At 38.0% G+C, this 14,046-nt stretch overlaps 1 protein-coding gene across 1 annotated transcript in view; it reads right to left on the minus strand.

Annotated features, from left to right (window-relative positions):
* Nucleotides 1-13,800, minus strand: part of ASAH2B (N-acylsphingosine amidohydrolase (non-lysosomal ceramidase) 2B) — a 77,156-nt gene extending 63,356 nt beyond the window's left edge. The window contains exons 1-3 of the mRNA XM_006880393.1: nucleotides 13,674-13,800; nucleotides 10,623-10,819; nucleotides 8,530-8,679 (exon numbers count right to left, since the gene is read on the minus strand). Of these exons, the coding sequence (XP_006880455.1) occupies nucleotides 8,530-8,679; nucleotides 10,623-10,819; nucleotides 13,674-13,800 (474 nt within the window). The remainder of the gene's footprint in view (nucleotides 1-8,529; nucleotides 8,680-10,622; nucleotides 10,820-13,673) is intronic.
* Between the last annotated feature and the right edge of the window lie 246 nt (nucleotides 13,801-14,046).

Genomic DNA, 14,046 nt, shown 5'->3' on the forward strand with positions numbered 1-14,046 from the left:
TCTATTAGGGAGAAATTCCCATGTGATACAACATCATCCATAATTTTTTATGATCTACTCAGTCTAATATTTTTGCATATTCAGTAGAAAACCAGGCAAACATCTTTCCAATTTTAGGCAATTTATATCTGATTTCAGCATGATATCCATCATTTCATAGCCTCTTCTAAATCCACCTTGAGTTTCTGGAAGTTCCTCACCAATCAATAAAGCAAATGATGATGAAATTGAGGGTTTCTATTAATTTTTGGTCTGGCATTGATTAAACATTCACACAGGATATATTGAAAATTATTAGTTATTGGAATACAAAAGTTAGAAACAAATAAGAATTGGTAGAGAGGAAGACCCTCAACATGATAGATTGACTCAATGGCTGGGGTAATGAGGCTTGGTGTGTAAGAGACAGTAAGGTTGACTCAGGACAGAGTAGGGTTCAGAGCTGTTGTACGTAGGGTTGCTATAAGTTGCAGGTGAATCAAAGGCACATAACAACAACAACAGTTTTACAATATGGGTTTGGTGAGAGAAACGAGGCTGGAAATCACACAATAAAATTTAGGTCAGCCGATGACTTGTTCATTGCAAATACCTTTTATTAAAAGACATAAATTGTTGTTGTTGTTGTTATGTGCCATCGAGTCACTTGCAACTCATAGTGACCCTATGTACACGAGTCCTAAATGCCTTTCTATCCTGTACCAACCTCGCCGTCTCAAGCACACCCATTCCCACAACTCCACTCACAGACTCAATTCATCTCATCGAGGGTCTTCCTCTCCTGCGCCATCCCTCCACTCTCCCAAACATAATGTCCCTCTCAAGGACCAGTCCCTCCTTGCAACATGCCCAAAGTATGTCAGACAAAGCTTCAGAATCCTTGAACCCATGGAGCATTCTGGTCTCACCTTCTCCGGGACAAACCTGTTTGTTCTCCTAGCAGTCCATGGCATATTCAACACTCTTCTCCAGCAACACAGCGCAAAGGCATCAATTCTCTTTCTATCAGTCCTATTCACTGTCCAACTCTCTGATGCATAGCACGTAATTGCAAAGCCTATAGCCTGGATCAGGAGCACCTTAGTCTCCAGCCTGACATCGTTGCTCTTCAGTACTCTTGAGAGGTCCATTAAATAGTGACTATTAAAATGGACCTTACCAGATGGAATATGCAAAAATCTTTTAAATCTATGCAATGATATTGAGAAGATACTCACTATCATCTGTTAAGACAAGACCAGAGGCTGATTATGGAACAGAGCATCAGTTTCTCATATTCAAGTTGAAACTGAAGACATTTTTAAAATTTTATGAGAACCAAACAAGTCTCCCCTGAATTGAAGGGACCTTTAAAAGAAGAGATTGTTGTACTGAACATAAATGGCCAGAGATCAAATGTGTTATGAGTTGGCATCAAGAATACATGTGAAGATGTTAAAACGTCATTTAGAAAGTCATATTTAAAAAAGAAAAGGCCAAAATGGATGTTAGAAGAAACACTGAAAGGTGTTCTAGAGAAGGCAAAACAAAAGAAATTAAAATATATAAATCATATTTCAAAGGGGAGCATGAGAAGCCAAAGCAAAGTATTAGAGTGAAATGTTTAGCGACTTGAACTTAGCAGCCCAAAAAGGAAGAACATGCTCAACATTTTTCAAGGTGAAGAGCAAATTCAAGCCTCAAGTAGCAAAGCTGAAGGACTCTATGTGCAAAAATATTGAATGATATAGGAAGATAAAGGAAGAATCAAATGAAGATGGAAGGAATCCAGAAAGCACTGGTCAATGCTTGATAATTTCAGGAGGTAGTATATGATCAAGAAGCAGTGGTGTTGAAGGAAGAAGTTCAAGGTGTATTGAAAGAACTAATGAAAAACAAGGTTAAAGAGATTGAACGCCAGTTAGGTGTTACATCAATCAGATGTGATTCTGAGTGTACTTATCTTTTAAAAAAATAGGAATTATTAATCTTTGCCCTGTATGTTGACTTGCATGAATCTTATCCTAAATTAAATCTCTGACTTGAAGCCAGACAGATGAGATTTCTGGGAAAGGAAAATAAGAAATTAAAATGCATTAATATAATAACAAATGATGCCAAGTTGTTATAATTGTAGTATGATGTTTTCCTGCTTCTTGCAAAAAGAAGTTTTCAGACAGAACAAAGCACTTACCTTATTGTCTAACTATCTATTTTCTATTCGTTCAATCTCGTATGGTTGATCCACTAGGGAATATCTTGTTTTTCTGTCCACCTCACTGCTCAGAAACCTTCCCTAATCTTTACTCCATGCTGAGAATGTCATCAATCTTTAAGCTGAGAATAAAAACCTGTCTAATACCGAGTGCTAAAATAAACTCTATGGCTGTTGTTTAACTATATTTACTTCTTGCACTTTCCCTTGGGTTAATTTGGGATGACAAAGTGGGCTCATTTAAAAGCTTTCCTACTAGGTCTCAGATGGCATGAGGAAGTGAAATAGGAAGAGATGGTTAAATGGTACTCACTATTGCCTTGATAAGGAGGCCTGGTTGTGTAATCGGATAGGCTCCTAGTAGGTTGATAGCTCAAATTAACAAACTCCTCCCCAGGAGAAAAATGAGGAAGTCTCTTCCCATTAAAACTTATAGTCTCAAAAACTTGACAGAGTGGAATCAGCTTTACAACAGATTAGTTGCTTTGTTTTTGTTGTATATTCTTATAGACTTAATAGTACCTTAATATCAACACATCATAATCGTATTGCCACTAGACCCCAAGTTCAAAATCTACCTGTTGGCTTTGTGTTTGTTAAGGAGTCTCTGAATGTTGAAAATTATTAACATGTTGGACTGCTAAACAAAGATCGGAGATTTGAGCCCACCCAGAGGTGGCTCAGAAAGAAGGCCTGGTGATCTACTGGGAGAAAAAAACAAACAAAAACAAAACAAAAAAACTAAAAAGCAACTCTATGAAGACATTGAAAACTCTCTGCAGCACAATTCTCTGACACAACTTAGGTTGCCCAGTTACTTGATAATTCACAGGATAGAAACAGGTTTTATTTAGGTTAATGACTCCCTCATTTTCCAATCAGAATCACCATTGAGACATCAAAAAAGCACTACTATATATTACTATATGCTACTATATATTACTATATGTTACTTTATGTTACTATATATTACTGTATATTACTATGTATTACTATATATTACAAAGGCCATGAGAATGGATTCTAAAACAAGATATGCCTAAACTTAAAGCTTTTGACAGTTCCTTCCTATGACAAGTTTCCTAATCCTCTTGCAATTGGTTCCCAGTCTGTCAAAGGGGATAATATTACCAATTTCCCCACTAAGTAGTCTGCAAGATTAAATTTTATATCTATAATTTATATATAATACAATTTTTTAAATATATAACTTGGGGGGCTGGAATCCAGTTTGGAAGTCAACTGCACCTACCAAGTCAAAGGTGGGTGATTTTAATCTGTGGCCCTCAGGCCTGATTTTAATTGTTTTTGGTCAAACGTTCTTCTAAATGGTATAACACTGATCTCTCCATTTGCTGTACAGAGGTAACTCATGGTTGCTGTGATGCCAAACACTGTGACACTGATGAGTCAAATGTGATAGTGGTCACCATGGTGGACGGTGTTTGGTAGAGCTTTGCAATTAAAGCAAGCATGGAAGCAGGAGTGGCATCCACTTCCAAAATGGCTTGCCTCTGGAAATACTATGAACGTGGAGAAACAACAGAAGTTGTACAAGTGTTCAGATCCTTCGTTCATAGTGTCATGATGAGTCATCTACAACTTGACAGCAATTAACAACAGTAACATATAAATAACTTATAACAGTGCCTGACTCATTATGATAGTGCAAAAGTCAGAATCTACATGAGGTAAAAACCTATCAGATAAGGAGAATTCTTTTCCACTAACAGAGCATGCTAGAAAAGTGGCAAAGAAAGAATACTTTCAAGACCTGGAAAATAAGGCAGTCTCACCCGATTTTTACTCACACAACTTTCACTGTACTGTAACTTTCAAGTCTATTTAGCCCAGATCTCATTAGCATTCCCTTTTACCTCCTCCCACCATCCAGTCCCACTGCCACTCTGTCACTCTCAGGTCTTTGGATCAGCCTCATGTGATATAGGATAAATGAACCAGGCAAAGCACAAGCCCTCCTTGCACTCCCAGCTTTCTTTACTTCTTCCTCTGCCATTTCAACTCCTTTAAAAATTACCCAATTAAATACTCTTTGTTTTAAACATCTAGTGAAATTACTATCTTCCTAACAGTGTCCTCACAAACACAGCCTGAATATTAGTTTAAACAGTCTGCTAGTTTGTTACTTTACCTCTGGTTCCCTTTTATTCCAATCTACATCATATATCATTTCCTGATTAACCAACTGAAAGAAATATTTTGTTTATGTTACTTACACTCTCAAAGTTTTTTAGGACTTCTCATAATCCACAGAATTGAAAACCATTTTTCGTTATGGTAGATGAACAGAACTTTGCATTGATTGTTGAAATTACTAAATTCACTGATTCAATTTCTTTGTTCTAGGATATGTGGGCTATTCTTTTTGTAGAACATATATATATATTTGGGTGCATCTGATTTAGGCCACACATGGTCTTTCCAGTCACTTCATCTGAGAGCAGGACAATGAATAAGGTGTAAGAAAAATGGATGCCTTTCAGCTGTGGCATTGCAGAATAGTATTGATATCCCGTGGACGGTCAAAAGAACAAACAAATATGTCTTGAAGAAGGTGCAGCCAGAGTGCTCTTTGGAGGCAAAGATGATAGAGCTTCATCTCACATACTTCAGGTACATTGCTAGGAAAGGCTATTCCTTGGAGAGGGACATCATGATTGGAAAAGCAGATGGTCAGTGAAAGAGAGGAAGACAGTCAGGTGGATTGACATGGTGATGGCTAGAATGGGCTCAAGTGTGTCAGGAAGTGTGAGGATGGTGCAGTGTAAGACAAAGTTGAGATCTGTTGTTCAATGGGTTGTGCTTTATAGGTTGTGCTTAACTCAACAGTGATAATAGTATCCCACATCCACTAAAAATTGTATAATGTATTTCTTTCCATCCCACCAATATGGCAAAGGCCACATTCATGGTCAGTTGTTAATATGTTGTTATTGCTGTTATATGCTGTCGAGTTGCCTGCAACTTATAGCAACCCTATGTACAATAGCCCTAAACCCTGCTCTATCCTGTGCCAATCTCACTGTTTCCAACATGCCTACAATCATTACCCCAGTCACTGAATCAATCCATCTCATCGAGAGTCTTCCTCTCCTGCTTTGTCCCTCCACCCTCCCAAGCATGACGTACCTCTGCAAGGACTGCTCCCTCCTTGTAACATGTCCAAAGTATGTCAGATAAAACTTCAGAATCCTTGCCTCCAAGGACTAGCCTGGCTTCACCCTCTCCAGGATGAACCTGTTCATTCTTTTAGCAGTCCGTAATATATTCAATACTCTTCTCCAGCACCACAGCTCAAAGGCATTAATTCTCCCTCTATCATCCCTAGTCATTGTCCACCGCTCTGATGCATAGCAAGTGATTGCAAAACTATGGCATGTATCAGGTGCACCTTAATCTCCAGACTGACATGGGTTTAAAAGGAAGTTACAGCATAGATAGCCAAGACATCTACATATAATAATGACTGTATCCTATTTGAATCAGTAAGTAGGGAAAGGGGCATCACAGACTATCAATGTTTTGTTATTAAGAGTCATTAAGTCAGCTCTGACTCATTGTAACCCTATGGGCAGCAAATTTAAATTCTACCCAATTCTGGGCTAGCCTCACAATTTCTCTTGTGGCCAAGAACACTGTTGTAGTTATTTGTGTCAATTCATCTTATTGAAAGTCGTCCTCTCTGACATTCAACTTGGTGTTTTTTTTCCAGGGACTGTCCTTTCTTGATAATATGCCCCAAGTGTGTGGAATGAAGTCTACTAATTCACCCTTCAAAGGGTCACATCGGCTTCACTTTTTTCAGAATAGATATTTTTGTTCTTTTGGAAGTTCATGGGATAGTCAATATTTTTTGCCAATACTACAGCTCAAAGACATCACTTCTTTGATTTTCATTATTCATTGTCCAATTTTTTCAGATGCATATGAAGACATTGAAAATATCATGGTTTGAGTTAGGCTCACCTTAGTCTCTAAATTTACATCCTTTATCTTTAGTACTTTAAAGAGGTCCCTGAGAGCAGCTTTGCCCCAATGTGTCTTTTGATTTTTCTTTTCTTCTACTTCTGTGGGTGGAGATTATGGAGCCAGGTAAATAATTAAAGTCTTGACAACTTCAATCTTTTCTCCATTTATCATGGTGTTGCTTATTGACCCAGTTGTGAGGATTTTTGCTTTCTTGATGTTGAAGTACAAGGTCTCAATCTTTAGTAAGTGCTTCAAGTCCTCTTCACTTTCAGCAAGCAAAGTTTTGTCATTTGTATAACATAGGTTATTGATGAGCCTTCCTCCAATCCTGATACCACATTCTTTATATAGTCCACTTCTCAAATTATTGCTTACAAATATTTACAGAATAGTAATGATGAAAGAATACAACTCTAATATGTACGTATTTTGAAATGTGTATGTTAGAAATCATGCAATATCTACTTGTTCTTTTCAAATGACTGTTTCTGATCTATGTGCAGACTCTGCTTGGGCACAAGGCAATAAAACTTTTTTTTTAAAAAAAATCTTTGTTTTCAATCACTAGCTATCTTCTTCTTCTTGTTAGATGCCATCTAGTTGAGTATGACTCATTGTGACTCTATGAACAACAGATCTGAATGCTGTCCTATCCTGTGCCATCCTCACATTCTCTGACACACACAAGTTCAATGCTGCAGTTACTGTGTCAATTCACTTGAATCTTTTTTTCCTTCACCATCTTTTCATCTCTCCAAGTATGATGCTCCTCTCCAAGGAATAGACATTCATAGCAACGTGCCCAGTGTATGTGAAATGAAGCTTTATCGTGTTTGTCTTCAAGGAGCACTCTAGCTGCACATTCTCCTAGACATATCTGTTTGGTCTTTTGTCAGTCCACAGGATATTCAGTACTCTTCAGCATCACAGTTCGAAGGCATCTTATTTATTATCCAGCTCTCAAATGCATAACAGTGACTCAAGTCAGTGAAGATTTGCCTAGTGTCAGCAATTACATTCCACATTTTACAGCCTCTTTTTGATACAACTTTAATTTCTGGAAGTTCTCTATTTATGAACTGTTCCTCTTATTTTGAACTAATGTGCAATAATGCACAATGCCACTATTATAAAACAGGACTGACATCTGGGGTGGGGGGAGCAACTAAGAAAAGATGAGGTAAATAATGTATACTGCATTGAAACAGATGAGGGAGAGAACTATTTAAAAGGGATATATGATTAGGTATTATTTGCATGACAAGAGTCCAGAATAAGAGCTGCATAGTAAAGTTGACTGGGGATAGTGGGGATTGTATAACAATGAAAGAATTGTTGGGTTGGTGTTTTTTTTTTTCTTTTCAAAGAGAAAAGTGATCTGGGGGTATGGGGTGGGCAGGGAGGAAAATGTGCAACAATGAATGACTGGAAATCGAAATGGGAGGGGAAATGTTCAGAAAGACGTCTCTTGCATGGTATAGTCATGATACTGTTTGATAACTTCCACAGTTCTTTTGTTCACTTTCTTTTGAATGGACACAAATATGGATCTTTTCCAGTACACTGGCTAGGTAGCTGCCTCCAAAATTTCTTAGTATAAATGAATAAGCATGTCCAGAGTAGCATGTCTGTTGAAACACTTCTTTAATATTCTGTCAATTCCTGGAGTGTTGTTCTTTTTATTTTTATGTCAATGCATTCAACACAGAGTTCTTCACGGGATGCTCTTACTGTGATAGTCCAGTGTCAAACAATTCTTTCTGATATAGTGACTCGGCATAATCATTCCATCTTCTGATATTTCCCATATCATTCAACATTTTACCCATAGAATCTAGTAGTATTTCAACTCAAGGTGTCAATTTGCTCTTCAATTCTATAAGTTTAAAAAAATTCTAAACATGTTCATCACTTTTGGTTTTGCAATTTCAGGTCTTTGCATATTTCATTTATGTGAAAGTCACCTGGAACATAATGATGTTGTTGTTGTTGTTGTTATGTGCCATTGAGTCATTTGCGACTCATAGCGACCCTATGTACTCTCAAAAACCTTATCATCATATCTTAATAATGATGGTGAACAGAGTAACAGAAACATGTTTGATCAAGATAACTTAGAACAAAATAATGAGTATCATTGTCCACACAACCGCATGCTGCATTGTTAATCACGTATGATGCTCTGTGGTTGTTGTTAGGTGCCATTGAGTTCACTCTGACTTACATGAACCTATAAACAACATATCTGAAAACTCTATGAGAAACAAAAAGTGTTTTGATTCCACTATATCTATCTACAGAGTTTTCTTTTAAATCATGTCATCTTTTTCTCTACAATTACTTACCTCCAGCCTGAGTCTTTGGGACATCATGCCGATGTCAACGCTGACAAACACAATTCTATTTGACCCATCAGGTTCCGCCAAGATAAAGGCCCGACTGTACAACCTTGTGAGGAGGCCCCGTGCGTTCTGGCCGTATTTGCTATAGCCCATCTAAAAAGGTAGAGAAAATAAGAGAAGTATAATCATACATGAAATACCTACCCCTTAAGGAAAAAAAAAAAACAATCATAAGACACTGTGTCTACAAGTGAGATAAAATGTACGTTTTAGTAATGAAGCCAAATCACAAACGTCTTTCATCTTATGTGAAGAAACATATGAAGCCATCCTATTGAAAAGAATGACAGAATCTTTTTCACTGACCTTGAGCAAGGAGGGGGCAGGGGTGACTCAAAAATTTAATAATTATATTGGAAGCCTTTTGTGGTCTCTTTTCTTCCACATATTTAATAAACTACATCAAGAAATATTTTCCCTTCTCTCACCCACAGTGCCAGTGAATGTTCTTAATATTGAAGGCATCTTAATTTTAGTTGTTTGGGGAGGAAGGGGTTTCTGGGGGAAAAAAATCTCAACAAAATTATGATCCTTGCTGAGATTACACTGAGTTTTGCAATTGTTGTCCCTCAAATCAGAGGAACAACAATTGCAAAAGTTGTTGTCCCGTAAGTTAAATAAGATCAATTTTACCCATGCCTTTCTCTCATTATCAAGTAAAATCCAGAGTTGCACCCAGATCTTCAGAATATTCCGTCTCCTACTTGCTTTATTTACCCTGTCGGTGGTGAATGTTCATTTAGGTTCACATTCCACGGTCACCTTTCTAAATAGAGAGCAGAATAATTCCTAAAGAAGGAGAAAAGGCCCACCAGAGGCTTCAAGCCAAACTTATGATCTAGTTTCTTAGAGAAAGGTTGATAAGAATAGATATCTCCACCATCCGAGCAAAGAACTTATTTCCAAACAGCACTTGGATCCAGCTAACTCATTAACAAGTGTTTTATTTGGCTTACACACAAGGGCAAAAAAATTCAACTTACTGATAATGAGTTATTGGGTTGATAGCAACCTGCCATCAAAGTCCCAAGACTGTAAATGAAAGCAGACTACCCATCTTTCTCCCATGGAGCCCCTGGTGAATTTAAACTATTTGGCATGTGTGATCATTGGTTACAACACAACATGCTATAGACTATCCACCAACACTCAAGATTATTTTTTTATTTTATTTTATTAATTTTAACAAATGTTTACAGAGATTTTGGATCTCCATTCATTCATTGTTGCATTTTTCTCCCTGCTCACCCCTCCCCCCAAGTTCGCTCTTCTCTTTGAAAAGTAAAAGAAAAATTCCTTCATTGGTATACAATCCTCCCTCTCCCCCTCCCAAGTACTATAAGCTTCTTTAAGATGTAACTAGTGTCGTCTACATGTTTTTTAGCAAGAGGTTCAAATATTCAAGTGGAGAGATTTTTATTTTCTTGTTTCTCTTGGGGGGAAAAGGGAATTTTAGCAACTTTAAGTCCCCATTCTTACGTGACCACAATCAAGTAGGCTACTTTGCAGTGTCAAGTCTGAACCATCTCATACCTGGCTCTCCAGTGAACCATATTTTAGAGACTATAAATCTCCCTGAAAGAGATTGGCCATATTTCCCCAATGAGCAACTGGTGGATTTGAACTCTTTGCTTTTGGGTTGGCAGTAAAACTCCTTACCTGGTAGGCCACCCGAGCTCCCTGGTGTCACTATATACTGACCACTTCCTACTATTTTTTGCAAGCTGAGGATTTATGTTTATTTTCTTTATCAGACCTGGATTAGTAATTTATGGTGCCTGCCCATTCTTGGTAGAAGTTGAAAGTCTCAGCTCTGTCCTTTCTAGCCATAAAAAAAAAAAAAAAGCCAATGGAATTTACCAGGGAACTATGGATTAATAAAAGGTTATTCTCCTTCTTACCACAATATTCACAGTGCTAGACTTCAGTGAGGTTAACAGAAAAGCTAGACTATGATGGTATGATGATCAGAAATGAAGGAAGGATATAAAATGACTTATTTAGCAGTTTTCTTGAGAATCCCATCTTTAACCTACCAAATTGATATCTGATACTTGTCCTGTGCAGTCAGCTCTTCCAACACCAATGTGGTAGCCACTGAAGTTCTGGAAAAGGGGAGGCTCTGGAGTGTAAGTCATTGGAGGAATCTGAGTGGCATTGGGGCGCTGAGTAGTTGTGGGACTCTGAGTTGTTAAAGAGCTTTGGGTAGTTGTCAAGTCCTGGCCTCCAGAATCTAAAAAATAAGAATAGGTTATTTGAAAAATAAGGTTTTAACCCATTTATTTATTTGTGTTAGCTAACTGATTAGAATACATACATTCAGGTTCTTTAGGAACAATTTTTAGAAATCCTCTCCTATTTAAGATATGCAGCAAGAAACAGCTTCAGAAAACCATGTTCTATTCCTGAGCAGGATCTTTCTTAGACTGAAGTTGTTTTCAACCTGACAATCAAGCCTCCATCTAATGTCCTTCCGCTTCTCATCACAACCTATTCCCTGTCAAACTCACTTCCTTCCAGTCGCTAAGCGGGCTCTTTTGCTTTCAGCCAAACAAATCTAGAGTCAGGTCTATGCACACAACCTAACTCACCTGGCCTCTGGAGAAGGACCACCACCATGCTCTCCAACCACGACCCTCATTCCTTTCCTTTTCACCAACCTCCTCAGATCTGACCCATTTCTGTTGGTTTTAGATCAAGTTCAGCTTCTCCTCTCCAGGAAACCTGTTGTCTCTGAACTTTCCTTTTCCTCCCCACCACCTTTTGAAACTTCCATCTTTTATACATCTTAAAGCATACTACTTTTATTGACTCACCAAAACTAAAGTCACTGCCTTTGAGTTACTCCCAACTTAAAGCTCCGCGATAGCATGGAGTAGAATTACCTCTTGGACTTATCATAATGATAAATCTTTTTGGAAACAGATTGCATCATTCTGGTTGATTCAAACTGTTGGTCTTTTACTTACTAGCCAAATCTTTAATCTATTGCACTACCAGGACGCTTCGTTGCTATTAAGGCAGAATGGACCTATTGCTGACCCTCCAGCAGGTTTTCAGAGGCTGTAAAGTACGTAAGAGGAGATGCTCTTTTTTTTTTTTCTTCAAGGAGTATGGTAGATTCAAACTACTGACCTTCCAGTTAGCAGCTCAACACATAATACACATAATAATTCTGGTGGTGGTGGCGTTAGGTGCCATCAAGGTGACTATGGCTCATAATCACCCTATGAACAGATCTGAAACGTGCCCTAACCAATGCCATCCTCACCATCTCTGAAATACTACAACCCAGCGTTACAGTCACTGTGTCCTTTTGTCTTGTTGAGGCTTTTTCCTGTCTTCTCTTGACTTCTCACCTCTGCCTTGGGGGGAAAAACTATGATTTTTTTTTTCAAGGCCTGACCCCTCCTGACAGTGTGTCTAAAGTGTGTATTATGAAGTTTCACAATTCTTGTCTTTATGGAGCACCCTGGTGTACTTCACCCAAGACAGAGTTGTTTGTTCTTTTGTCAGTCCATGGATATTCAATACTCTTCTCCATCACTGCTATCTGAAGGTATCAATTCTTCTTCTGTCACCTTTATTCACTGCCCAACATTCACATAGGAAGTAATTGAAAAGTCCATGGCTTAGACCAAGTGTATCTTAGTCTTTAAACTGACACCATTATTCTTTAGCACTTTAGAGAGGACCCTAAGAGCAGATTTCCCCGGTGCAACACTTCTTGATTTCTTGACCGCTAATACCATGGATGCTGATTGTGGTTCCAAGTAAAAGTAATTTTCTGACAGTTTCAGTTTTCCTCCGTCTCTCATGATGTTGCTTATTTGTTCAGTGGTAAAGATTTTCATGTTCTTGGTGTTAAGATGTAATTCATATTGAAGGCTCTAATCATTGATTTTCTGCACCAGCTGTTTTAACTCCTCTTCAGTTTCAGCAAGTAACGTTGTATCATCTCCATTAGGCTGGTTGTTGATGAGTCTTCCTCTAATCCACATTTTTCCTCAGAGTTAAGATTCTCAAATTATTTTCTCAGCATACAGATTGAATAGGTAAATAGAGATATGATATATAGAACCTTAATGCACGGCTTCCCTGATTTTGAACCATGCAATAATCTTTTATTCTGTTCAGCAAAATCTTCTTTGTCTAGTTATAGGTTTTGCATGACCACAATTGAATGCCCGAAACTTCCATTCTTCTCAATATAAGCCACAAACATACAGTCAAATGTTATATAAATATAAACACAACCACCCTTCTGCTATTCTCTGCTTTTGGTCAAGATCCATTTGTATGTGTAGATACTGTTTCCCTTATTTTAATTATTCTTATATCATAAGTGTATTCCATAGTAGTATATGTGTGCTCAGTTAATGAATGGTTAACATGCCCAGTTGCTTACCCCAATACTCTTATATAGGACACAGAGGTTGAGGTTCCATCAGTAATCCTTGGGTTCAATATTTCTTTGAGAATGGCCAATTTTGAAAATGAAATATTTCAAAACCTTAATTCATTTCCAACATAAGAAAAATAATTAAGAAGTGTGCAATAATCTAGCAATTCTTTAAAACTCAGGAGGTGTAAATTAGTGTAATAACACAAGTAACACTAGAGGGCCAATAGACCTCACTTCATCAGAGTTTCATACATAATTTAGTTGATTAGTGGAAGTATTCTGCTTTGAGATCCCTGCACTAAGCTGTATAGTTGGTTATTTGCCATTCAAAAGCCTGTTGTTTTGCCATCTGGAGAAAATAAGGCCAACAAAGCTGTATAGAAAAACAGAAGTGCCTTGGAGAAAAACCTTGTTGACAATCCTCGAGGAATCCTTGGCTGTGGCTCAATCAATGGAAAACCCAAAGACAAAAAGTGCAAGCAGAATGCCTGTAAATTGGCTATTTGGGAACCAGGGTGACCTTGAAGGAGGTGGCCATCACAAACTCCTCCAGTCCACAGGACACTGTCCAGTTATCAGCATAATAAATGTACACTGTTTATGCCATTGTTGACTCTCCCCACAAATTAAGACATTGCCTGTGAACCTACAAATAGCATCTAAGAGAGTCCATGACACTTGCCTTTGTGGTTTTCAATGGTCCCGCTGGTGATAAACAGTAGGCTGAGAAGGGCAACAGTGATTGCAGTCATCATCACAAGGAGGAAAATTAAAAAAGACTCCAGTGTGGAAAAGGTACGCTTGGCCATTTCTCCTGGACTAAAGCAAGCACTGGAAAAGAAGTATGAAAGAGGAGGAATTTAGAATCATAAATAAAAATGCATATGCCTCAAGTGGCCCAATATTAAGATGTCTTAGCCATTTCCTAATAATAGACTGTACCATGGGCATTAAGCAGAGTGTACTTACTCAAAGTTCTTTATCCCAAGGCCATGGTAAACCAGACCAACCAATTAGGATACTTTTTGCTGATAAGCTCAGTGGTGTTATCTGGA

This window comes from Elephantulus edwardii, unplaced genomic scaffold (genome assembly GCF_000299155.1).
Source record: "Elephantulus edwardii isolate Elephantulus edwardi_28Jun2011 unplaced genomic scaffold, EleEdw1.0 scaffold00007, whole genome shotgun sequence".
Classification (NCBI taxonomy): Eukaryota; Metazoa; Chordata; class Mammalia; order Macroscelidea; family Macroscelididae; genus Elephantulus; species Elephantulus edwardii.